Below are 25077 nucleotides of genomic sequence, written 5' to 3'. Positions count from 1 at the left end.
AATGGGCCAGAAACCCAAAGCAATAATGTGAGTTCTACAAACGGGCAAATAATCGCTCAACAAGCGTGGAACAAGGAAAGGTCAGTTGTGATATGTGCACATGTGGCAGCCCTTCACAACTCAACATACAGTGGTAACAGAAGGCTGGTGTTACTGAAGAGGCATGAAAAGAGAAGCCAGCCAACAAGCAGCCAGGAGTGCTTGTCCATCTAAGTCCTTCAGACTTCCAAAGAAACAAAGGTCTCAAAACTAGAAAGGAGCATCTTATCTCCTCGTTTCCAGAAGCAAAACTGATAGCTTAAGGTAGTCACTGCTCTCCATCTACAACTCTTGTTTAACATGATCTCTGAGATAAAATAACCTGATCTTCATTTTGCTCTATATCATGAGTGCAGAAGAGAAAAGACAAATGTACTCACCCTTTCCATAAACATACCCAATATCATTTTAGAAATTGGGGTGACCAACTGAATATCTGTGAGCATAGAGAGGTGGTTAAAGAAGGTAAGGCTAGGACAAAACTCTTCACCATCTCTCCTAACAAAAACTGCATAGTGAATTTCAAACACCTGGCTCCTTCTGAAACCCTCTTGGCACTTACCCTATGTTTGAATGGGTAGAAGAGAAGAAAGGGACTCTTGCCTGACTCCCTGTTAAAAACAAGGCTGTATCTGGCTTTCCCTCTTTTTACTCATCTGACTGCTGTCATGGCAAACTGGAACACATATCCAGAGAGAAATTTCAGGCCTCAAGAGGTGGCTGTGTTAAAAAGGACAATGTCAATGACAGCAATACTAGCAACAGTGACACCCACCACAGGCCACACTGTCACCTTGTCCACTAAACTCTACTAGAAAGAAATTAGGTTTCTTTGCTTCTGCTGTTGAGAGCCAAGATACTAAGAATGTCCTTTATGGGAATTCCCTGATGGTCCAATGGTTAGGACTCTACACTTTCACTGCCCAGAGTGCAGGTTCAATCCCTGGATGGAGAATTAAGGGTCCTGTAAGGCATGCAGTGTGACCCCCCAAAAAAAGTCCTTTTCTTCACAGCTTCCTTTCAGATATGAGTAGTGGAAAATGTACCAGGAGACTGGTTCTGATGGTGTGTTTGAGTACTAGGATGAGAAAAATGGAGAGTCTGATTAATAAAAAGACTATGTAGAAATGCTTCTTCTCAAGAGAGTCTTCATTTTCTAATCCTGAGGACAAATGAAGGTTTAGAAGAACTTGTTGGTTTAGAATTGTCAAATGAAGCTTCAGATCATGGGGCTTCCCTGGTGGCTCAGCTGGTAAAGAATCTGCCTGCAATTTGGGAGTCCCAGGTTCGATCCCTGGGTCGGGAAGATAGCCTGGAGAAGGGAATGGCAACCTACTCCAGTATTTTTGCCTAGAGAATTCCATGAACAGAGGAGCCTAGAGGGCTGCAGCCCATGGGGCTGCAAAGAGTTGGACACAACTGAGCGAGTAACACACCAGTAAAAAGAAATGACAACGTATCAATGTGGGACAAAACCCACTGAAATGTTGTGAAGTAATTAGCCTCCAATTAATTAAAAAAAAAAAAAAAAAGAAATGACAACGTAAAGTCATCAAAATATAGGCCTCTGGGAGCCATCTTATTGATATAAATAATCTCAAGGGAAAAAAAAAACACAGTACCTTTATTTGCCCTAACTATGCTCAAATGCCCATAAATCTGAGGCCACTCAAGCTACCAAGATGCCAAAGTCAGCCTGACTCAAATTCAAGTCACACTCTAACGTGTTGCTCAACAATCTCCAAACTAATATATTCATATATTTTATTACAGAACAAGAAAGAAAAAAAGAGCACAGGAGGAAGTTCCCTGGTGGTCCAGTGGTTAAGACTCCACATTTCCACTACAGGGAACACAGGTTTGATCCCTAGTCAAGGAACTAAGACCCTGCATGCCATGTGGCACAACCAAAAGGAAAAAAAAAGGCACAGGAAAGATACTTACATAAGTGTGCCCAACCTTGCCTGTTCCAACACTTAGCACATTACATAAATTTGTTGGCCAAATTTTATCATTTTATCATTTTTTTTTCTTTCAGTCTCCAGTTAGGTCTTAAACAATTTACCAGCTCATCTCCAAGTGGACCAAAGCTAATAACTCTTGAAATTCCCTGGCAGTCCAGGGACTCTGAGCTTCCACTGCTGGGTGCTCTGGGTTCAAACTCTGGTCAGGAATTAAGAGAACACAAAACAAACAAACAAACAAAAAGAGACCACAAGAAGCCAGGCTTCCCTGTCCTTCACCCTCTCAAGAAGTTTAATCAAACTCATATTCATTGAGTCAGTGACGCCATCCAACCATCTCATCCTCTGTCATCCCCTTCTCCTCCCGCCTTCAATCTTTCCCAGCATCAGGGTCTTTTCTAATGAGTCAGCTCTTCACATCAAGTGGCCAAAGTATTGGAGCTTCAGCTTCAGCATTAGTCCTTCCAACGAATATCTAAGAATGATTTCCTTTAGGAATAACAGGTTTGATCTCCTTGCAGTCCAAGGGACTCTCAAGAGTCTTCTCCAACACCACAGTTCAAAAGCGTCAATTCTTTGGTGCTCAGCTTTCTTTATGGTCCAACTCTCACATCCATACATGACTACTGGAAAAACCATACCTTTGACTAGACGGATCTTTGGCAGCAAAGAAATGTCTCTGCTTTTTAATATGCTGTCTAGGTTTCTCATAGCTTTTCTTTCAAGGAGCAAGTGGCTTTTAATTTCATGGCTGCAGTCACTATCTTCAGTGATTTTGAAGCCCAAGAAAATAAAGTCTGTCTCTGTTTCCATTGTTTCCCCATCTATTTGCTGTGAAGCGATGGGACCAGATGCCATGATCTTGGCGTTCTGAATGTTGAGTGTTAAGAAGCCAGCTTTTGGGACTTCCCTGGTGGTCCAGTGGCTAAGACTCCATGCTCCAAATGCAGGGGGGCATGGGTTCAATTCCTGGTGAGGGAACTAGATCCCACATGCTGGAAATAGAGTTTACATGCCACAACTAAGACCTGGCACAACCAATAAATATAAAATTAAAAAAAAAAAAAAGAAGCCAGCTTTTTCACTCTCCTCTTTCACCTTCATCAAGAGGTTCTTTAGTTCCTCTTCACTTTCTGCTATAAAGGTGGTGTTATCTGCATATCTGAGGTTATTGATATTTCTCTTTCGAATGTGTGCCCTTACTCAGTCTTCTTCCTGACAGTGACTACTGAATGTCTTCCCTATATGTCCCTATGTTCCAATTGAAACAGATTAAACTTGAGGTCTGAGGCATCCTGGAACAGTTTTGCTTCAACTTAGAAGGCTATTTCCAAGAGGCCTAAGTCAGACAGGTGTTAAGTTATAGTTCCTCCCAAGTTGGCTTTCAGACTCTGTTTAAATGTTCTCTGTAAAGCTCTGGAGGTTACATGGATTCAAACCTCCTAGCTCAAACTCTGAATTCAAAAAGCTTGAGACAGTACCCTACAGGTGTGTTTGTCTAGGATAAATTATATTTAAATAAACTCCTGAGACATCCACTCTCTCCAGACACCTGCTTCTTCCTCTTAAACTCAGGCACATCATATCTTGCTGTACAAGTAAGCACAGTGAAGAAATATACTATCCCTCAAATGTCTTATCCCTCAGAGTTACAATATGCAAACCCATCAATATCTTTGGGAATACCTAAACTCTGCCCAGAACAGCTTTACATGAGAAAGCCAAATAAGCAAAAACATGAGCTAAATTTCTCCTCATTTCTATGGTTTATGTGAACAAGGGGAAAAGGAGGAATAAGAAAAGATGGCAACAGACTGCTGTCATTCACTATCATCTATTCCATATCTGATAGGGAACCATATGGCCTAGCGTATAGTATATAAGTATGTAAGTTAGTCTCAGAATGGTCAGCCAGAGTTACTAGTCTTAAAAACCAGTGGCTATGAGGGCAGGAAATTTGTTTACCATTATAGATCCAATGGCTAAGTGCCTAAGCAAAATGCCTAGCACACAGCAGGTATTCAATAAATATTGGTCAGAAGCAATTCAATAAGCCAGACTTAGAAGAAATTCAAATCTTAGTGAATCTCAGAAAGAAAAGGTCCAAGCAGCTACAACAGTTCCATAGTTAACACAAGTGCTTATACTGAGCTTCAAGACCACCTTAGTCTTATGCTAAATACCCCGAGCCTCATAGGTCCTCAAAATTAAAAAGACCAGCAAGAAGTTTTGTCTCCACAGGCAAACTTACTACCCTCCCCACCACCATCCCTGACACACACACATATCACTAAGAGGTCTTCCTCAAGCCCTTAAAGTCATTAAGAGGTGATTCCTTAAGAGAAGACTCTGGTGTGATACTTTTAGATTGTTCTTGCCTCTGTGCTTTAAATAAAAATTTCTGGTTTAAAAATTTTGGATTCTGGAAAAGAATCTCTTTGTAATGATCTAAGTTTAAACACCAAGGACAAAGGCAGCCTAAAATCTGGAGGTAAATGATCATAGCCAAAAACCACAAATCACGACTGACTGGAGCCCTATCTGTGAAGCTATATTGAATGAAGGGTACTAAGGCTTGCAAGCACTTGTCTAATCTGGGAACAAAAAGATCAAAAACCAGAGACCATGCTGGCTAGAAGGATTACTCTAAATGTCTACACTTGGGGAACTTCCCTGGCAGTCCAGTGGTAAAGATTTTGTGCTTCCACTGCAGTGGGCACGAGTCTGATCCCTGATCGGGGATCAGGGAAGTAAGATCCAACATGTGGCACAGAACAGCTATAAAACCAAAAGTAAACTGTCTACTCTCTACAGCTTGGACTGCAAGGAGATCAAACCAGTTGATCCTAAAGGAAATCAATCCTGAATATTCATTGGAAGGACTGATACTGAAGCTCCAATACTTTGGCCACCTGATGTGAAGAGGTGACTCATTAGAAAAAAACCCTGATGCTGGGAAAGATTGAAGGCAGGAGGAGAAGGGGATGACAGAGGATAAGATGGTTGGATGGCATCACTGACTCAACGGACATGAGTTTGAGCAAGCTCCAGGAGATGGTGAAGGACAAGGAAGCCTGGCATGCTGCAGTCCTTGTGGTCACAAAGAGTAGGACATGACTGAGTGACTGAACAACAACTCTCTACAGACCTAAAACCAAGAGGGGTATCAAGTATTCTAATATTTCACTTTCCCTTTCATCCCCCCCGGTCCCATGCCACAAATCTTACCGCCCAATCTGTGAGATTGTAGATAACTCCAATACGCAAGAGCCCCAACAAGATCTCTAAAAGGATAAAAGGAAATGTGCCTTTGGAATCTAAGCCCACCGTATGGCTTGAGCAGATGCAAGGAAGAGGCACTGGTCCTTCTGCCCCTAAGGCCAGGAAGCCCCAGCCCTGCAGGCAGCACAGAGTTAACTACCCACCCGCTTTGAGAAGCACAAAGGTACATCACTGCAACATGCCTAACATTTACATTGCCTCTCTCTGCTCATTAAACAGGTTTTGGTTAAATAATGAACAAACTGTATTACAGACTCCGATGAGAATTCCAAAATTATAAATCAACTGGGAAAGCCCAAAGGGGCAGACAGACAGGGAGGGGGGAGAAGGATAATATTGACTAATATAAAGGGCGCAGCTTGACAGTGGATATTCCTGCCACACCTGATCAAACACACTCCGTTGGGGGAGGGGAAAGACAGGAAGGAGAGATGGGGCAAGACAGCCTGAAATTTGCATCCGGAAAAGATTAAAATGGATTCTTTGGGGATAGAGAAAATACATAATATATATTACTATAAATGCAAAACTGTACTAAAAGCTAACTCAAATGTCAAAGATTACAGCTTGAATAAATTTAAATATAAAAGCCATGTGCTTCTTGAGTTAATGAGAGAGACATAAAAGGACAAACTGGGCCTGGAGGCTGAACAGAGCCTTACGCTGCCTTTGCTGGGCAATGGGTTCAATGCACAGCAGCAACTATAGTCAGAGGCATCCCTTCATGGCTCTGAGCCCTGAGAAAGAGCTGGTGAATCCCATTGCTTTTCTAGTCTACACTTGCTATTTTGAAAAATTAAGATAGATTTCATATGCCATAAAATTCATCCTTCTAAAGTATACACTTCTACAGTTTTTAGTATATTCACAAAGATGTACAACCATCACCACGATCTAATTCCAGAACATTTTCATCACCCCTAAAAGAAACCCTATTACCATTAGCAGTTACTTCCCATGCCCACTTCCAGCTCCTAGCAACCACACATCCGTTTTAACTCCTTCAGAATAACCTCTTAAAGGATTCTTAAGAGAACTGAAAGACTAAATAAGGGGCAGCAGTCAAGTCTCACTGGTGGTAAGCTATGGCTTTATCCAAAGTACCAATATGCAAACTTTGCTCTTAGGCACTTCATACATTCCAAGTGCAACCCTCTCTTTAGATTTGGTATTAGAACATTCTATTACTCTAGATATTACAGAGCATTCAGTTATCATGCATTTTGGGCAAATACTGACTGCAAATGCGGTCCAGAGACACACCTGTGAGAATAACTGACATGGACTTAGCCAACCCTTACTAGAGACAGTAGACTTACTTCCTTTACAATGCTCAGACAATGTTCCTGAAGGAGTAGGGAGCACTTATGCCCTTAAAAGATCTTCTGACTGCTTACAAGAAAAGAGGAATGGAGAAGGAAATGGCAACCCACTCCAGTACTCTTGCCTGGAAAATTCCATGGACTGAGGAGCCTGGTAGGCTACAGTCCATGGGGTCGCAGAGTAGGACTGAGTGAAAAAAAAAAAAAAAAGAAAAGAGGAAAAATTGCTTTGGTTGACTGATAATGTCCAATGAATCACCTATTTCCATTAACAATATTCTTAACCAACCCAGCCAGTAGATAGTCTAGAAAAGTGCAAATAAAGAGCCTTTGCAAAAAGAGACCAAGCCCAAGTCACTTTCATGAGTTAAACTAAATGGAGTCTTGGAATTCCTATCATAGTTCTTCCAACCTAAGTGGTACACCATTCCCAGTCACATAGCAATGGCAGTCCCTTCAGTTTCTCTCTCCAAGTTCAAAACCCTTTCCCAGCCTCCAACCATTAACAGGCTTCCAAGAAAGCAATCCTCCTGACACTGCCAATCAGAAAAAATCTGTTTGTTTCAGTAAAAGAAACAAGAAATTGGTCATGGATTACAAAGTCCAGGACCACAGGAGCAGCTGACCCATAAACCTGCTCCTGGAAGCCAGCACTATGTGGGGGGTCAGAACCAATCAGAAGACCATGAAATGCTCTATTTTGGATCCACTCTGTCATTTATCAGGTAGGTAATACGCTAAAACCCAAGAACAGTGGGGCAACTTAGATAGGCACTGTTTCAATACCTGCCACAGCTACTGGCCCCTGGAAAATATCATCACCTTCTTCCTCACTTTGAGGGAAAGCTTGGACAACACCCAGCTATGTTCCTAGTACCACTGACAGAACTGGTTCCTCGGCACATTCTGGTTTTAATAGTTTCAAGTAGAAGATAATCTGGATTCCTAACCCAAAGATGTAAGAAAATTAGGCAGCAGACTCAAGTTTGGTAACTCTCAGATGAACTAGAAACCAAATCCTGGACTGTATTACTCACCACAGATACAATCTCTGAACTGAAGTCTTGGGATATGTTAGAATGGAGAAAACAAGTGTGGGATATAGATTGGATGGCAAGTAGGAAACGTGGCTTTATCAGGAGAGCAGCAGCTCTCAGCTCCTCAGCTCCTCAGGGTCTGCAAAGTGCCCAAAAGGTCTACAAGGCAACTCCAGTCTGACCTCAGCCATTTTAGGGTATACCCAGCCACTTATGACAACAATTCTCAGCTGTATATAAAATGCTTGCCAAACATTTTCCAAATGTATTCTCTGAGAAAGATAACACTCCAAACTCTGACCCATGAAAAAGAATTGTAAATATCTACTGACTATTTTTCTTTGTAATTGGGATATGTAAGTTTTACATGAAAAGTTAAAAAAGAAAAATCTGGCAGCAATATGGATGCAACTAGAGATTATCATACTAAGTGAAGTAAGTCAGAAAGACAAACACCATATGATATCACTTGTATGTAGAGTATAAAACATGACACAAATGAACCTACCTACGAAGCAGAAACACTCACAGAGAGAACAGACTTGTGGCTACAGGGGAGGGGAGGATGGACTGGAAGTTTGGGGCTAGTGCGTGCTGCGTGCATGCTAAGTAATTTCAGTCGTGTCCGACTCTTTGCAACTCTATGGACTATAGTCCACCAGGCTCCTCTGCCCATGGGATTCTCCAGGCAGGTAAGAATACTAGAGTGGGTTGCCACGCCCTCCACCAAAGGATCTTTCCCACCCAGGGATTGAACCCTCATCTCTTGCATCTCCTGCATTGGCAGGTGGGTTCTTTACCACTAGCGCCACCTGGGAAAATGCGAACTACTACGTATAGGATGGACGGACAACAAGGTCCTACTATATAGCACAGGAAACTATATTCAGTATCCCAGGATAAACCATAATGGAAAAGAATGCATATATGTATAACTAAATCACTTTGCTGTACAGCAGAAATTAACACTGTAAATCAACTATACTTCAATTAAAAAAAAAATCTGCACAAGCCACCAACTTTCTAAAGCAGCCAAATCACTTTCAGCACAGGCCATAAAATGAGAACATGCCTAGTTGCAGCATTAGCCCTGCTAACTAGCTATCAGACACCTCTTCCCCTATATCTGATCATTGGCTAACATTGCGAACACTTTTCACATTGAGTCAAATTTGTTCCTTTAAAGAAACATGTAGAAAATCCTTAGATTCCCTAGGATTAGGGTTAGGAAAGTAAAAGGAATTTTTCTCCAGATATCCTCCTACATTTCTCATAAAAGGAGAACACTTACTTATTTATTTATTTAATCTGCAGAAGCCTAAAAGCTATTTCAATCATGGTGTTAGATATGTTACTAGCTAAAAACATTCCAGGGACATACAACTGCAAAAGCCCTTTATAGTCAACAGAGGAGCACAGCTCTGAGGCTTTCCCTTTATGTCTATATCTTCCCTCCAGGCTTGAAAAATATGAAGTGTTGAGCCTTTACCTCCTCCCTTGACATGTTTTTAAACATAATATAAAGCATTTCCTGTGTACATTCCCCTTTAACTGTATGAACAGAAGCAACACAGAACAAGGCACTAAATCTGGTGTTAGGGGCCTGAATTCTAGTTTTGAGTTCTGACTCCACTTCTTAGGATCAGTGTGATCTCAGCTAAATCACTTAAAATATCTCTGGGCTTCAACTTCATTCATAAAAGGGGGACAAATCTGCCATGCCTCCCTCACAGGTTGTGTAAAAGTTTCAAGAAGATATGGTAACTAGGCTTACCATGGTGAACATTTTGAAATGTACAGAAACATCAAATCACAATGTTGTATAGCAAGAACATAGTACTACAGGTCAATTCTATTTCAAAAGCAAACAAATGAACTCACAGAAAAAAAGATCAGATTTGTGGTTACCAGAGGCAGGGGGTCGGGGAAGGAGGAACTGGATGAAAGCAGCCAAAAGACACAATCTTCTAGTTATAAGATAAATAAGTATTAGGGCTATAATGTACAACACAATGGGCTTCCCAGGTGACCCAGTGGTAAAGAATCCACCTGCCAATGCAGGAGATGCAGGAGACATGGGTCTAATCCCTGGGTCAGGAAGATCCCCTCGAGGAGGAAATGGCAACCAGTATTCTTCATTCCAATATTCTTGCTTGAAAAATCCCATGGACAGAGGAGCAAGGCAAGTCACAGTCTATGGGGTCACAGAGTCAGACATAACTGAGAGACTGAGCATGCATGTACACATATACAACATGATAAATGTAATTAACACTGCTGTATGTTACACATGGAAGTTGTTAAGAGACTAAATCCTAAGAGTTCTCACCAGGAAAAAAATTTTTTTTTCTATTTCTTTAATTTTGTATCTGTGAGATGACAGATGTTCACTAAACTTACTGTGGTAATCATTTCATAATGTATGTAATTCAAAGTACTATGTACATCTTAAACTTATACAGTGCTATATGTCAATTATATCTCAATTAAACTAAAAGAAGAAAGAATGAAGTTCCTGATCTGAAATATAAATAAAAGTGAAAAAAATTCAATAAGGTAATAAATGTGAAAGTGGCTTTGAAAATTCTAAACATATAAATATTACATAAGATAATTATGATTAGGAAAACAAAGGCAGAGTGTGTGACACAAAAGATTCTGGGAACAAGTGAAGACTAAAAGAGCTGCATTACAGAAAGCTCAGGTCCTAAAAACCAGTAAGGATTTTCTGTAAGAGAAAGGTTACACTGCAAGTATTAAACACTTCACTTGTGCCATCAATTTCCTATCTGATGGCATACGTGAGTTAGAGAAAGAAAAATAGCCAAAACAAAACAGAACATTAGCCAAAAATAACACTTATAACTCAAGCAAAGAAGGAAGCTTATAATTGTATGAACGCTGATTCCCCATTAAAGTAGGACACTCTAAGAGCTCCAGGAAGGATCAGCAGTAAAATAAACCAGAGCAAACTACACCTGTGGGCCAAAACTGGCTTGCAGCCTGTTTTTTTAAAAGAAAATTTTATTTATTATTCATTTAAGTATTATCTGAGTCTGCATTTGGGTTACAATGACAAGAGTTGAGTAGTTGCAGTTGCTACAGCCTACAAAGCTTAAAATATCATGTAGTCTTATACTATAAAGAAAAAGTTTGTCCATTCTTGCAATAAATCAAACATACTTACCTGTTACGTTGTTTAAAATCTCCTTTAGATGACTGAAACTATGCAGCAGAGGATCCCGTTCTTCATCCTATAACACACAGATTATAAAAAAAAAAAAAAAGAATTATCAGACCAAGAGTAAAAAGGAAATAAAAGATAGATCAAGAGCTCTTTCTCTGAATCCAACCAGAAAATTCAGTCAGTTTTCCTTCTGAGGAAAAGAAAGTTAGCCATGGTTCATTTTTCCAGTTCCCTAATCTCTTATCTCATAGAAGTACTCTGGGCTTACCTAAAATAGTACATCCTGAAGTACTAATCTTAATCTACACCAAGACCATGGCATTCAAGTTACCATAGACTGCTAGGTCTTCTATATGTGCTATGGTCTGAATGATCATGACGCCTCAAAACTTCTGTGCTGGGACTTCCTGGTGGTCCAGTGGTTAAAACTCCATGCTTCCACTGCAAGGGGACACAGGTTTGATTCCTCATCAGAGAACTAAGATCCCACATGCCAAGAGTGTTTCCTTGCCCCTTCTACCATGTGAGGATACAATGAGAAGTCTGAGACCCAGAAGTACCTCACCCAAGCATGCTAATGCTCTGATTTTGAACTTTCAGCCTCTAGAAATTAATACATTATTTAAAAAAAAAAAAATCTGTTCTTTATAGGCTACCCAGCCCATGGTATTGTGTTAGAGCATCCCAAACAGACTGAAACATACACACTGAGACATGTATTACTCTGTCTCTTATCATAGTCATACACATTCATTCCTGACTCCATTCTTACTTATAAAACAGTTCCTTTTTATTAATGAAAGTGAGAAATTTCTAAACAAACATATACATATTCACCAAGCTAGAAATGTCTAAACTTTAATTTTACAATTGTACTCAAAACTGATACAACTGTAACAAAAACATCACTGAACATACATATGCAACAAAGAAAGTCAGCTTTACAACAGTTAAGCTTACTCATCTGATTAGTAAGATATGGTCTCCTCTATATTTGAAAGCTTACTGAATTTCCAACGAGTACCATTACAAAGCCATATTCCATGTGCCAATAACTATACTAACTGAAATGAATTTGATAGCTAATTATAGTTCTCAGGAATCAGAAAATAAGGAATCTATATCGCAATTTTTTTCCAATATTTGAATATTAGAATAAATTCTTAGAAGTAAAATTTCTGGTTCAAAAAGTAAACAAACAAAAAAGAAGATAAGAAATCTTTCTGACATGTTTAGGCATATTAAAGAGGTCCCAAGTACTAGCTTAAGCTGCTTATAAAAACAGCTAGAAGAAAAATGGTATCATCATCTGGGTTCTAGAGAAAAAAAGACAGTTTATAAATTTGACTCTTATTGAAATAAAACAAAAGGGTCCTTGATACCCTTCTGAAAAACTCTGAATTGCTCCTATTATCATTATTACCAGGAAACCCAGCACGTATCAGATCCCCTACAACAACTCAGTAACCAAGTGTTCTGCCCATCCCCCACTTACCAGCGGTGTATGGGTGCTCCATCGGGCATTCCGTTTGATGGCCCCAACCACAATGTTAATTTCCCCTTGAATGATGTAAATATTTTTATCCACCATCCTGGCAAACCTACTGAAACAGTTAAGAGAAAAGTTAGTTAATATTTGGTTATCCAAGAGCATCCCCATGCTTGAATCAGTACCTGATAAGGTTAGAACTTTGATTTAGCTTTTTAGTACCAAGATTCCCCACCTATAATACTAAAATGTGATAATGTCCTTCTTATGTTATGAATTCAATTACCTGGCTCTTCCAGAGGTCTCTGAAAGTTCAAGATACAACTCAAAAAACATCACACCAGAAAATTTCTCAAAGGCACCTCAACAATCTCTAACAAACATTCAAATTCTTCAAAGTCAACCGTCCCCCAAATCTACCCTACAAAGCATGAAGACAAAAAGATACACTGGTGTGCCTAGCTTGTTAAAGAAATATTTCAGATATTCCTATTGTTCTTTTACTTTATCAACCCAATCAATAATGAAGATTTAAGTTAAAAGAAAAGAATGAAGGCTATTAGAAAAATAGCCTTCGTTTGGAACCACAGTTACAATATCAATTTTTAGACTGCATTTATTCTGCCAAGTCAGCTCCAGAAAATTGGACAGTGGCAGTGATATAAGCTTAGAAAAGTTCTGAAAAGTCAAGTTCACTTGCTTATAGCAGCAAATCTCTAATAAGTAAACTAAAAGGTAGACTCTTCTTGGCATAGAGAAAACCTTAATAGGAGCTTATAAAATCAGCCTAATCACTTCCCATTATTTAGAGGGAAACCCTCCTCAAAATAGATAAAATTTTTAAAAGCAAAAGGGATAAAAAGAAGGGAAGGGGAGACAAACAGTTATACAGACATTTAGATCAGGCTCAAGGAAAATTAAAACACTAAGGCTACACATGTACCCCAATGCAGCACTATTCATTGCAACACTTTTTACAATAGCTAGGACACGGAAGCAACCTGTATGTCCCTCAATAGATGAATGGATAAAGAAGTAGTGGTACATATATACAATGGAATCTTACTCAGCAATAAAAAAAGGATGCATCTGAGTCAATTCTAATGAGGTGGATAAACCTAGAGTCTATTATACAGAGTGAAGTAAGTCAGAAAAAGAAAGACAAATATTGTATATTAACAATATATATGGAATCTAGAAAGATGGTACTGATGATCCTACTCACAGTGCATTAAAGAAGATGCAGACAAATGATCACTGTAGGAGAGGGAGAGGGTGGGATGACTTGAGAGAGTAGTATTGAAATATATACATTACCATGTGTAAAACAGATAGTGGGAATTTGCTGCATGACACAAGAAACCCAAAGCTGGTGCTCTGTGACAACCTAGAGGCATGGGATGGGGAGGGAGGTTTAAGAGGGAGGGGACATGGGGGACATGTGTATGCCTGTGGCTGATTCACGTTGATGTATGGCAGAAACCATCACAATACTGTAAAGTAATTATCCTCCAATTAAAAATAAAATAAAAAACAGTGAGGTTAACAGAGTAAGTGAAGCAATTTCAGAAATATTTACCTAATGAGCACCTACCATGCATAAGGCATCTTTCCAAGTGCTAAGGATATAGGGCAAAGGACATGGAAAGAGCTTCAGACATACTGTGAAATGAAAAAAAAACAAACACACTGTAGTATATGGTTATATGTTACCAGTTATGTAAAAACTAACCAACCCTACATAAAATACTAGATTTTTGTTTTTTAAAATATACAATATTTAACATAAAGTAAGATATAAAGCTGTTGGATTGCAAGGAGACAAACCAGTCAATCCTAAAGGAAATCAACCCTGACTATTCACTGGAAGGACTGATGCTGAAGCTGAAGCTCCAACATTTTGGCCACCTAATGTGACGAGCTTACTCATTAGAAAAGACCCTGAAAAGACTCCTTTTCAGGACTCTTAGAAAAGACTCCTGCTGGAAAAGACTGAAGGCTGGAGAAGGGAATGACAGAGGATGAGATGGTTGGATGGTATCACAAACTCAATGGATATGAGTTTGAGCAAGCTCTGGGAGATGGTGAAGGACTGGAAAGTCTGGCATGCTGCAGTCCATGGGGTCGCAAAGAGTCAGGCATGATTGAGCAACTGAACAACAGCAACAAAGATATAAAGGGGCTTCACTGGTGGCTTAGTTGGTAAAGAATCTGCCTTCATTTCAGGAGACCTAGGTTAGATCCCTGAGATGGGAAGATCCTCCTGGAGAAGGGAATGGCAACCCACTCCAGTAATCTTGCCTGGAGAATTCCATGGACATAGGAGTCTGACAGGCCACAGTTAACGGGGTTGCAAACAGCCGGACATGACTGAGTGACTAGCACTTTCTTTCACTTTCAAGATATAAAGAGTGATATAACAAGCCAGTATCCAGATTAAGAACAGTACAACTGATGTCTCTGTGTGTCCTTCCTAATTACGTCCTTCTCTCTTTCATCCATAGTTCCCACTATTTTAAATCTGATGTTTATTAAAATTCTATGTTGCTTTGTACTTTACTTCATTGATATGCATCTTTAGACAGTATCATTCTGCCTATTTTTACATTTCGTATATCAGATTGTATGTATTCTTCTGCAATTTGTCTTTTTCCCTTGAAATACTCTATCTGTGAGTCATCTAATGTTGTTAAGTATACTTACAGGTATATAGAGAGATATGTAAACAATGAATAAAAGGTTTGAGTAGATGCACCGAAACTCAATAACCACAGTTATCTCTAGAGAAGGTATTATGAAATTAGGTTGTGATCAGGAGGATACTTATAGCCTTATCTATGTTCTAATTTTTTACAAGAACATATTACTATACTATCAATATAATTTAAAATTAATAATTATGAAAGAAATGAGATATAATTTCTGCCCTTGAGGCATTTATAGAGTTCAGCAGGATCTAAAAGAAAACTGAGCCAGAGACACGGGGTGGGGGGAAGCACGCTGCAAGTAGCTCTGTTTGCATACTTTGCATGAAGAAAGTGAGAAGCATGAAAACTACCATGACAAAGGAAAAGAGTACATATTTGGTTCAGGCCTCTCTCAATCCACAGGGGATTCCAACAAAAGATAGTATCTATTGTTTAAAGTTTGGTTTTTTTTTTGGCCTCACCATGTAGCATGTGGGATCTTCCCCAACCAGAGATAGAAATGATGCCCCCTGCATTGGGAGCACAGAATTTTAACCACTGGACCATCAGGGAAGTCCCAGCATTTATTTTAATAACAATTTAAAGAAACAACTAGGTTAGTCTCAGAAGACTAAATGCTCTAGGCACAAAATAATATTATCTTCAATGGATGGAGAAGATTCAATGATGAGAACACATAATGATGAAGAGGAAGAGAATCAAGAAGTAGAAGAAAAATAAATTTAAAAATAATTTAAAGTATCAGAAAAGATAAAATCTCTAGTATCTCTTCTTCCTTAAATTATTTAAGCAAGATGAATATGTTCTAGATCTCTGGAAAGATTTTTAAGACACCCTTAGCATAGTGGTGAGTATCCCCACCTGTCATTTGGGAGACCAGGGTTTGATTCCCCAGCGGGGAGGAGTGTTAAACAACGGATTTCCCAGGCGGCACTAGAAGTAAAGAACCCCTCTGCCAAAGCAGGAGACATAAGAGACACAGGTTCAATTCCTGGATCAGGAAGATCCCCTGGAAGAGGTCATGGCAACCCACTCTAGTAATCTTGCCTGGAGAATCTCATGAACAGAGGAGCCTGGCGGGCTACAGTTCAAAGGATCGCAGAGAATCAAACATGACTGAGGCGACTTGAAACAGCACACAACAGAGGTTGCCACTGGAGAACGGAACTCCCAGTTCCTTCCTTTCACAGTGGAAAGAGGAAGACTTACTTTTCTTTGTATATTCTTTTATACTTTTTGAATTTTGTGTCACATACATATAGTACCTATTTTTAAATTTTAATTAATGGATTTTTAAAAATGAGAAGGCTCTTTAGAAAAATACTTGTATTATTTCGTGTGTAAATGATTAAGAATAGCAATCAAAGTTAATTAACTAATAAACATTCACCTCAGTCAACCAGATATTACTTAGCACATGCTAAGCAAAATGCCAGACAGAGTCATACCGAATTATCCCTATCCACCCACAATGAATTTATAATCGAATAGATTAAACACATATATCTATACACAACCCATACATATCCCAATACATGAGTGGTACACAGTGTCACAGCAGTGAAGTAGAGAAAATATTCCTTCAGAGAACACTGGAAAAGCAAACGAAAAACAGGATTCAAACAGCCAAAAATACAAGAGAATGGCAAGAGTAAAAGCTTACTGGTGGGAAAATTCAGTATGTATTTAGAGGATCAGGATTATTCCAGACTTGCTGGAACATTATTCCTAGGAGAATAATAGCAGGTAAAGCTACAAAAGCAAGTGGGGGGCCTGGAGGGCTTTCAATATATGTAGCATATATGCTGACTACAATCGTTGTAAAAAATATTTGGGGGGGCCTGGAGAGGACCACTATAAAGTAAGAATATTTAATTTCTCTTTTTTTTGGTTGTGCTCCAAGGCATGTGGGATCTTAGCTCCCCAATCCAGGATTGAACACAGGTCCCCTGCCCGTGATTCCCCTGTAGGGGAAGCTCAGGGTCTTAACCACTGGACTGCCAGGGAAGTACTTTTAATTTCTCTTTTGAAGAACAAAGAGGACTTCCCTGATGGTTTAGTGGTAAGAATCAGTTGCCAATGTAGGAGACATGGGTTGGATCCCTGATCCAGGAAGATCCAACGTGCCACAGAACAACTAAGCCCCTGGGCCACAACTATTGAGCCTGTGCTCTGGAGCCCAGGAACCGCACCTACTGAAGCCCAGCCACCCTAGAACCCATGCTCGGCAACAAGAGAAGCTACAGCAAAGAGAAGCCCATGTACCACAACTAGAGAAAAGCCCGTGAAGCTACGAAGACCCAGCATGACCAAAAGTAAATAAAAAAATTTTTTACATAAAGAACTAAGAGCAAGAGAGAAAACACCCATACTGAGAACAATACAGCAACAAGAAACAACAACTATACTACAAATTGCAAACAAAAGTGTCAAGACTTAACTGAGATCTTCATAGGATCTACATGCTATTTGGAAGGCTTTCTAAAATAAATAAATTTTTAATTGGGATACCACCTGAAGTAATCAACCTACACTAGATCAAAATTCATTAGGCATCAAAAGCTAACAAATTTCTAAGATAGCAAAGGTCTAACAAAAAAATCATTGCCATAAGTTACTTAGTAAAAAAAAAAAGGAAGAAACATCTAGGGAATAAAGAGGAATTACTTTCAAGGACTATGTAGAGTTGCCTAATCTCCCTCTAAGCCTTGAAGAACATCTCCTCACCCAAGAATCTCCCAAAGAAAATTTGTCCTCTGGGTTCAAAAGGGAAGCTCTGATGAACGACTTGCTGCCTGGTAGCCAATGGCCTAGAACCCCCTTGTCACAAGGTCACAAAGGCCAGCAGACACCTCAAGAGTACGGTAGAAAAGAACTTAAGGTTGACCTTTTATCAGAAATAATATAAGAACAAACAACTAAATACACAACAACTAACATCCTCCAGACAAATAAGCCACTGTCTTATCTGCCCAGAGACTCTGAGCAACATATATTATTTGAAACCACTATCTATTTAAACCTGGGTCTAATAGGATTCCTCTAGTATTTTGCAGCATCCCAGTTACTCACCCCAAGAGGATCCAAAGAGAAGGAGTCACTATATGAACTAGCAACTCCCTCTAGACTACACCCCAGGGAAGCACAAAAAATTTACAGCAGGGGCTAAGGGGAGGAAGATGTGACTAAAACGGAAGGGCATAGCTTTGATAATGCTGTTTTTTAAGCTTGGCTGGGGACACTGATGCCCCACGTATGCTGTATATACTCTTTGTATAAGAGACCATCAAGGGACTTCCCTGGTGGTCCAGTGGTTAAGACTCTGCCCTCCCAATGCTGGGTGAGTGGGTTTGATCCCCGATTGGGGAACTAGGATCCATGCCTTGCAGTGTGGCATCAAAATAAATAGAACATCAAAAGTTCTTTCTTGTTCAAGTCATGATCTTTGCTGTCTGCCTTTGTGCATTCTGTTCCTTTTCTGTTTTGAACATTTTTTCCCACTCTTATCCACCTGGTAAATCCTTACTCACTACATCCAAAAGTTAATGAGAGAGTTAGAATACCACCGTGGTATTCTTGACTATTATTAACTATATGATCTTTTTTTTTTTTTTTTTTACTTTTATTTGCATTTATTTTCTGCAGCATTTATTCCTGGGCCATAAGTTTTTGTTTCTTCAATTTCTTCTGGGATATCTTTTTCTTCTGTGCAACCTCCTCCTCTGGTTTAGGAACAATCTGTTCTTTTTCAGTAAGGATCATCTCAATGTGGCAGGGAGAGCTCATGTAGGGGTTGATCCGACCGTGAGCTCTCTAAGTCCTGCACCGCATCTTGGGGGCTTTGTTCACTTGGATGTGCTCAATGACCAGAGAATCTACATCTAAGCCCTTAAGTTCAGCATTACTCTCTGCATTTTTGAGCTTGTGCAGTAAAAATTCAGCACTCTTTTTGGGCCACCAACCCTGCGTCCAGCCCCACTGTTTGGCCTGTGCACACCTACCAACTCCACCATTGTAACAACGGAATGGCACACATTGCTTCTTTAGAGTGACATCTTTCAGATACTTGGTGGCTTTTCGGATATGCATACCCTTTGGCCTGGGCAGTTTCACGAGTGTTCTTAAAGTGAACACGAAGATTTGAACCTCTTGATTTGCATGATTTTGTGGGGTTTTCTGGGTTGAGTGAATAGCACACCATTTTTATGGGTCAGCTCAGGCCGCTTACTGGAAAAGGAAGTAACTATATGATCTTAAACAAGTTTCTTAGGCTCTCTGAGCCCCAGTTTACAGTTCTCATTGCAAAACTGAGCTAGTACCTCCTCATCCACTTGTTCTTAAGGCCAAGCATGCTATTAGGAATATTAAAACCCCCCAAAGGCTGGCTGTTTTTATGATAATACCTAAGGTGTAAGTCTTCCCTAGCTAACCCACTTTCCAAGAGTGTTTTTTTTTTTCCTGTCACCCCATAGCACTGCACCTACCTCTATTTAAGCATATCTTATGCTAATTTATAATTATTTATTTAGTCTGTCTCTCCCATGAGTCTATGAGCATTTCAGGAAGAGACCATAATTTATCATCTTTTACATAGCAAGAAAAATGATAAATACATAGTAAGAAAAGTGATAAATACTGAATGAATAAATGAAAGAATATCAAGACTGACTCTTCAATATTGATGCACATCCACCTCTTGTGAGAACAACTGCTTCACAGAAGACAAGGACTCTAAGCTAGGCAGGAAAAACTTTCTGTAACCCATGTTTGTTCCTCCACTATTAAAAGAAGTTACAAACCTTCCATATTAACCATTCTACGGACAAAAAGAACCCACATTTACCCACCAGCCAAAGCACAATGCTTCTGTTTTACATCTATCTTCCTGAAGTCTCCTCCTATGCTATGTGCATGTTCACATTTCTTCTATGAAATATTGTAAATAACTATAATTCTTTATGCAATTGTCAATTCTTCATATTCATGTATATGTGTCTTATTTTCTTTGGTACTAAATAGATTAGTTGGGGCTTCCTTGGTAGCTCAGACAGTAAAGAATCTGCCTGCAATATAGGAGACCAGGGCTCGATCCCTTGGTTCAGAAGATCCCCTGGAGAAGGGCATGGCAACCCACTCCAGTATTCTTGCCTGGAGAATTCCATGGACAGAGGAGCCTGGCGGGTTACAGTCTATGGGATCCCAAAGAGTCGGACACAACTAAGCAACTGAACACACACACACACAGATTATTAGTAGACCATTATTTTTCTTCCTCATTGCTTAAAAGTTGTTCTTATCCAACTAGAAATTAGATTATCCAAAGGCAAAAACTCAGGGTTTTTTCTTTTTCATGGTGCTCTGATGTCTAATACAGAGCCATGTAAACCAAGAAAACTCTGATGGGCATACTGAGAGGGTAGAAGGTACCAGTTGAACAACTATCAACTGACCCTTCCAAGGTTTACCTTCACTCATCTCTCTAACATCCCAGAGGACCACCAAAGATGCAGAGCTTTTAAGGTTTCTATAGCTAGCCAAAGAACATGCCATAATTCTGTGCTTTGTTGAAAGTGAACAAAAATTACTGAACTAATAAACAACTTACTGGGCTCAAGAAATTTACTTAAAGTGTGGAGGTAAGAGAAAATCAAACCAAGAAATAAGCTGATTCCCTGACAGGATACAGCTAGAAAATCCTCCCAACCCAATAAGCAGGTGTATCTCAGCTCTGCCATTCCAGCTCCTCCCTCTATGGAGAGTCTGAGGTTATCCCAATAACTATATGCAGTATGTCACTGAGATAAGCCCAAAGCTGTCCAAAGATGTCCTTTCTGTCACCTTGGAGATGAAAAATGAAACAAGGCTTCTTTCTCTCACTCATCTTTTAACCACTCAGAGCATCCAGTATGACAACTAAGCGTAAAAGTTGGCAGAGTAGGACAAATATTAAAAAGTGAGTCTGTATGATTATACATAGAGAACTGCAGTGATTAAGTTTCATAAGGTCTGCTCATCTTGAATATCAGGAGTCATCCTCCACTGTCATGGCACAGAATCCAGTCCACAGACTTATTTTCCATCTGTAAAAGGCTTTTAAATAATTTAACTAGTTGCCAACAGTTTAAAACACAATGATCTGAATTCCCAGTTTCTCCTGAAAAATAGGAAGAATGGTTATACTGTGCCCACATTTCAGTACACTACAGTCACTACTATATCCTAATACATTCCCTCCTGGCTCACTTCACTCACTTACAATACCTGCCTGATACTCAGGCATTTGAGCTTGCAATCCCTAATTTATTTATATGATGGCAATAAATCATTATTTCGTGATCACATCCACTACAAGTGGGCTCCAAATCACCACAAAGTTCCAGTACATTTTCATTTAAATAAACAACTGCCATTGAACACAATGAAATACAGAAAAAGAGGAAGAATAAAAGCTAAAGAGCTGCCAATTACATTTACACAGGTCTTCTAGCCAGAGGTAAAATTAACCTCCCTTACTCCCTTCAACTCAATTCCACAATTACCCCACAACAGAATCATTCTAATTAGTCACCCTGAATCACAAGGACAGACTGATCAATCAATAGAAGTGCTGTACAAAGACAAGGCTGATCCTTCCAGTGAGTACTGTATAAAGACAATGGGTCTCCTCAAAAACAGGAGCTGTGTCTTTTTCCTCTCTAACTGCTAGCCAGTTTAAGTACTCGATCAGTGAAGTTATTATCTAAAAGTGGCAGTCATCCTGCCTTCTGGAACACGGAGAAGGAAGTAGTAGTGTAACTACTGAGAACTTGAGTTCAACTGGGATTAGTGCCCAGCTACTCATGAGGAGATATGTCTACAACCTGAGTTCTCACTGTGCCAATAAGCATCACTGTCAAGATTAGAACGTACTGTCTACAGGCACTTATAAAAAGAAGCTCAAATACAAATCTTGAAGGAAGAACAAACTTTCTGATTTGGGATGGGGGCTGGAAGTAAAGAACTATTCCTATCCAGAAAATGACTTTTCAAATAAGAAAAGGTAAAATCTTTGATGCCTGACTTACCTCCAAGCCCAAATGAAAAGATGCTGAACTGTTCATACTATCTATCCAAAGACTAGACTGCCTATTATGCAAAGCATTATCAACTCAACAGGGATCGACAGGGCCTATCAACCCAGATGAGAAAGGCAGACCCTGGATACTTCAGGTTAGATAAGTTCAAGTTAAAATGCAAATAGCTTCCTGTAGTTTCCACGCCATTTATTTTAAATCAACAAATACATACACACACAATTTCAGGAGGGCAGAGTTTAGTCACTCTAGAACCTAGATTGTTTTCCCTTCTAACACAATGAGGTTTAGATTCTCCTTGTTACTACCTCACCATGCAAAAGGCCTGACTGCCAGGGTTAGAACCAGGCCACAGGGTCACACACTAAATCTAATCCTAGGTACAGATAACACTTACTGAGTGTACATTACATGCTAAAAGGCACTTAGGTTGACATGCACAGTATAGGCCAGGGCACATATATTGCTACTGCTTTTTAGAAGCACATAAACTGAGCACAGCAAAGCAATCTCCAATCAGACCTTTCCATTTGTATCCTCCACAAGGTCCAGAGGCATGCCTTGTGTACCTGATTTAAAAGCATACCAAGTTCTATGTCGTGCATTTAAAGACACTATACCTAAAAAAAAAAAAAAAAAATAAAGACACTATACCTATTTCTCATTTTTAAAAGCATTCTTTACCACTGAAGGACTCTTATAGCTTTACAATACAGCAGTTTGTCAAAGTCATCACAGCACCACAAACTACACTCTTTGGGGTTATGTTCCATCATTCATTCTGCTGTCCTGACCCTACCACTTTAAACTGACTGAATATCTCTCATGACTCTTCCTACCACTAAAAATAATAAGCCAATAGTACCAACTTCACAAGTTTTCAAATCCCTCTCTGCTCTCCTCCAAATATGTTGTAATAGAATGGCTTCCTTGAGATTGAACTTCATCTCCTCAGGCCAAGTGAAGAGAAGACCTGGGGAAGAGACGGCAACCAAAAATATACACCTGAAGAAAATATTTGTAAAACATTGTGGAAAAGACGAAAGAGGCTCAGAAGATTAAGTCCAGTGTTTACACACAGACCCAGACTGGCAGGTGAGCAACCCCACAAAAGGAAAGCCTTCTCTTAATTCAGGTCCTCGGGAGGCTGGCCTCAGTCCTTCCGCAAGCTTTCTCACTACCTGGTCTAGTAGTAGTGATGATTAGTTCATCATCATTAATGAAGCAGCTCAGCTGTGTTAAAAAGGCAGTCACACAGAAGTGGGCGCTGCACAAAATCCAGAGAGACTCTCATCCAAGGTCTAAAAATCAACCCTGAAAAGTAGATACGATACTCTTCAGGTTTGCTTTCAGCTTCTGAAAACTGGGCTCTTTAGGACGCAGAAAGCTCTAAGAGAGAGGAACTAGACTAAGCCTGGGAACACAGGGAGAAGGATTCGGGTACTTGCAAGAGATCAAAAGGCAGAGTTGAAGTCGTCCCTCCGGCAGCAGGGGCCTGACCTTTGCCCCCTGCACCTCTCCCAGTGCCCTCCCACAGCAATCTCTCCTCATCTCTTTCTTGCCCCTGAGTCCCTAACCCAACCAGGATTACTCGGTTTGAGGGCCCTCCTCTCCTTATTCCCTCTCGTCATGTCAGGGCGGCCTTCACGACACTGGAACTCTAATAAGAGACTTCGCTGACCTGTCAGCGGATCCAAAATGGCGGGGCCTAGTCCCAGGACCGGCGGCCGCTGCTCATGTCCAGCCCGGGCCTCGAAGGCGTCTCCGAGCGGCTCTCCCGGCTCTGGCGGCAGATAGGAGCAGGAAAGGAGCCCTTTCTAGGAGTTGAGGCCGAAATCAAAGCCCACACAGTTAGCCAGGAAGAGTCGGCCAGAACGGGCGGTGGAGCCGGCTACCTTCCCTGTCAGCTCACTGACGTGGTAACTAGCCTCAGTCTAGCCCGCTGCCTGGTAACTGCACGAGCCCTGCCGCTCATAGCCAATCATAGCTTCGCATCGTGAAAAATGGCATTTCAGTTACCCAATCGAAGGAAGGAAACTGGCGTCGGGAGGCGGGTAGTGCCTAAAGAGACGAGATTACAAGGGAAAGAAAAAGACAGGCAGGGGACAACCAACGGCTACGAGGACTCTCTGAATGACAGTTCCTAGAACCAATAAAAAGGCAGAAATTGTGCTGGCAGTTGGAGAGGTGGAGTTAGGTAGAGTTAGGTTGCAGTGCACAGCTTGGCAGTGGCTGCTGGGCATTATGGGGAAGAAAGCTATGATTTGTTGGAAAGGGGGCGGAGTCCGTTTTGAGAGCCTTGAGTTGCCTACACGATTCTCCCTACACCGAAACCGGCCGCTTCTCCCTATTAAAGTCACCTGGGCCAAAATAAAATAAAATAAAGTCACCCGGGCCAATACCGTAAACTTGAGGAATCGTTTCCTTTCAAGGCAGCTCAAGGGAGCAATCTATTCCAACCTCCCGTCCCCCACCGTTCCTTCTGTTTGCTTGACTTCTCATAAATGAATCTGTCCCATCTCAATTTTGTTTCTGTGTCTTGTGCCTCATGCCTATCATCCTGAAATAGACAAGGGGAAGTGACAGAAGGCTTGGATATCTAATTCAAGTCCTTTCATTTTATGGATCAGGAAACTTGAGTCCCAGAACGGAAAGATGGCCCCCATGTTTGTATACCTAGTTAATGACAGAGCAGAGACAAAGCTAAGTGTCCTCAACTCTAATCCAGTTCTTTTTTTTCACTGCCCCTCGATACCTCTTATACTTTAGTTTATCAGACTGTGACCCAGATCTGACTCTCATCCTAAGCCTTGATTTCTTTCGCTCAGTCTCTAGGTCGTATCGACTCTTTGCGACCCCATGGACTGCAGCCTGCCAGGCTCCCCTGTCCATGGGATTTCACAGGCAAGAATACTGGGTTCCCATTTCCTTCCCCAGGAGATCTTCCCAACCCAGGGATCAAGCCTGCCTCTCCTG

General features: G+C 40.4%; 1 protein-coding gene across 9 annotated transcripts in view; it reads right to left on the bottom strand.

The window, feature by feature from the left end:
* GBF1 (golgi brefeldin A resistant guanine nucleotide exchange factor 1) overlaps positions 1 to 24034 on the bottom strand; it is a 118399-nt gene extending 94365 nt beyond the window's left edge. For 6 of the 9 annotated variants that reach the window (XM_061162463.1, XM_061162466.1, XM_061162470.1 and 3 more), the window contains exons 1-4: positions 23783 to 24034; positions 13915 to 13982; positions 12327 to 12435; positions 10832 to 10898 (exon numbers count right to left, since the gene is read on the bottom strand). In XM_061162463.1, the coding sequence (XP_061018446.1) occupies positions 10832 to 10898; positions 12327 to 12435; positions 13915 to 13928 (190 nt within the window). In that variant the 5' untranslated portion in view covers positions 13929 to 13982; positions 23783 to 24034. The remainder of the gene's footprint in view (positions 1 to 10831; positions 10899 to 12326; positions 12436 to 13914; positions 13983 to 23782) is intronic. The other 3 variants (XM_061162465.1, XM_061162468.1, XM_061162469.1) reach the window with 3 other exon arrangements.
* Between the last annotated feature and the right edge of the window lie 1043 nt (positions 24035 to 25077).

Source organism: Dama dama, chromosome 15 (genome assembly GCF_033118175.1).
Source record: "Dama dama isolate Ldn47 chromosome 15, ASM3311817v1, whole genome shotgun sequence".
NCBI classification, from domain to species: domain Eukaryota; kingdom Metazoa; phylum Chordata; class Mammalia; order Artiodactyla; family Cervidae; genus Dama; species Dama dama.
Note: the sequence above shows the minus strand (reverse complement) of the source record. Positions and strands in the feature narration are given on the sequence as shown.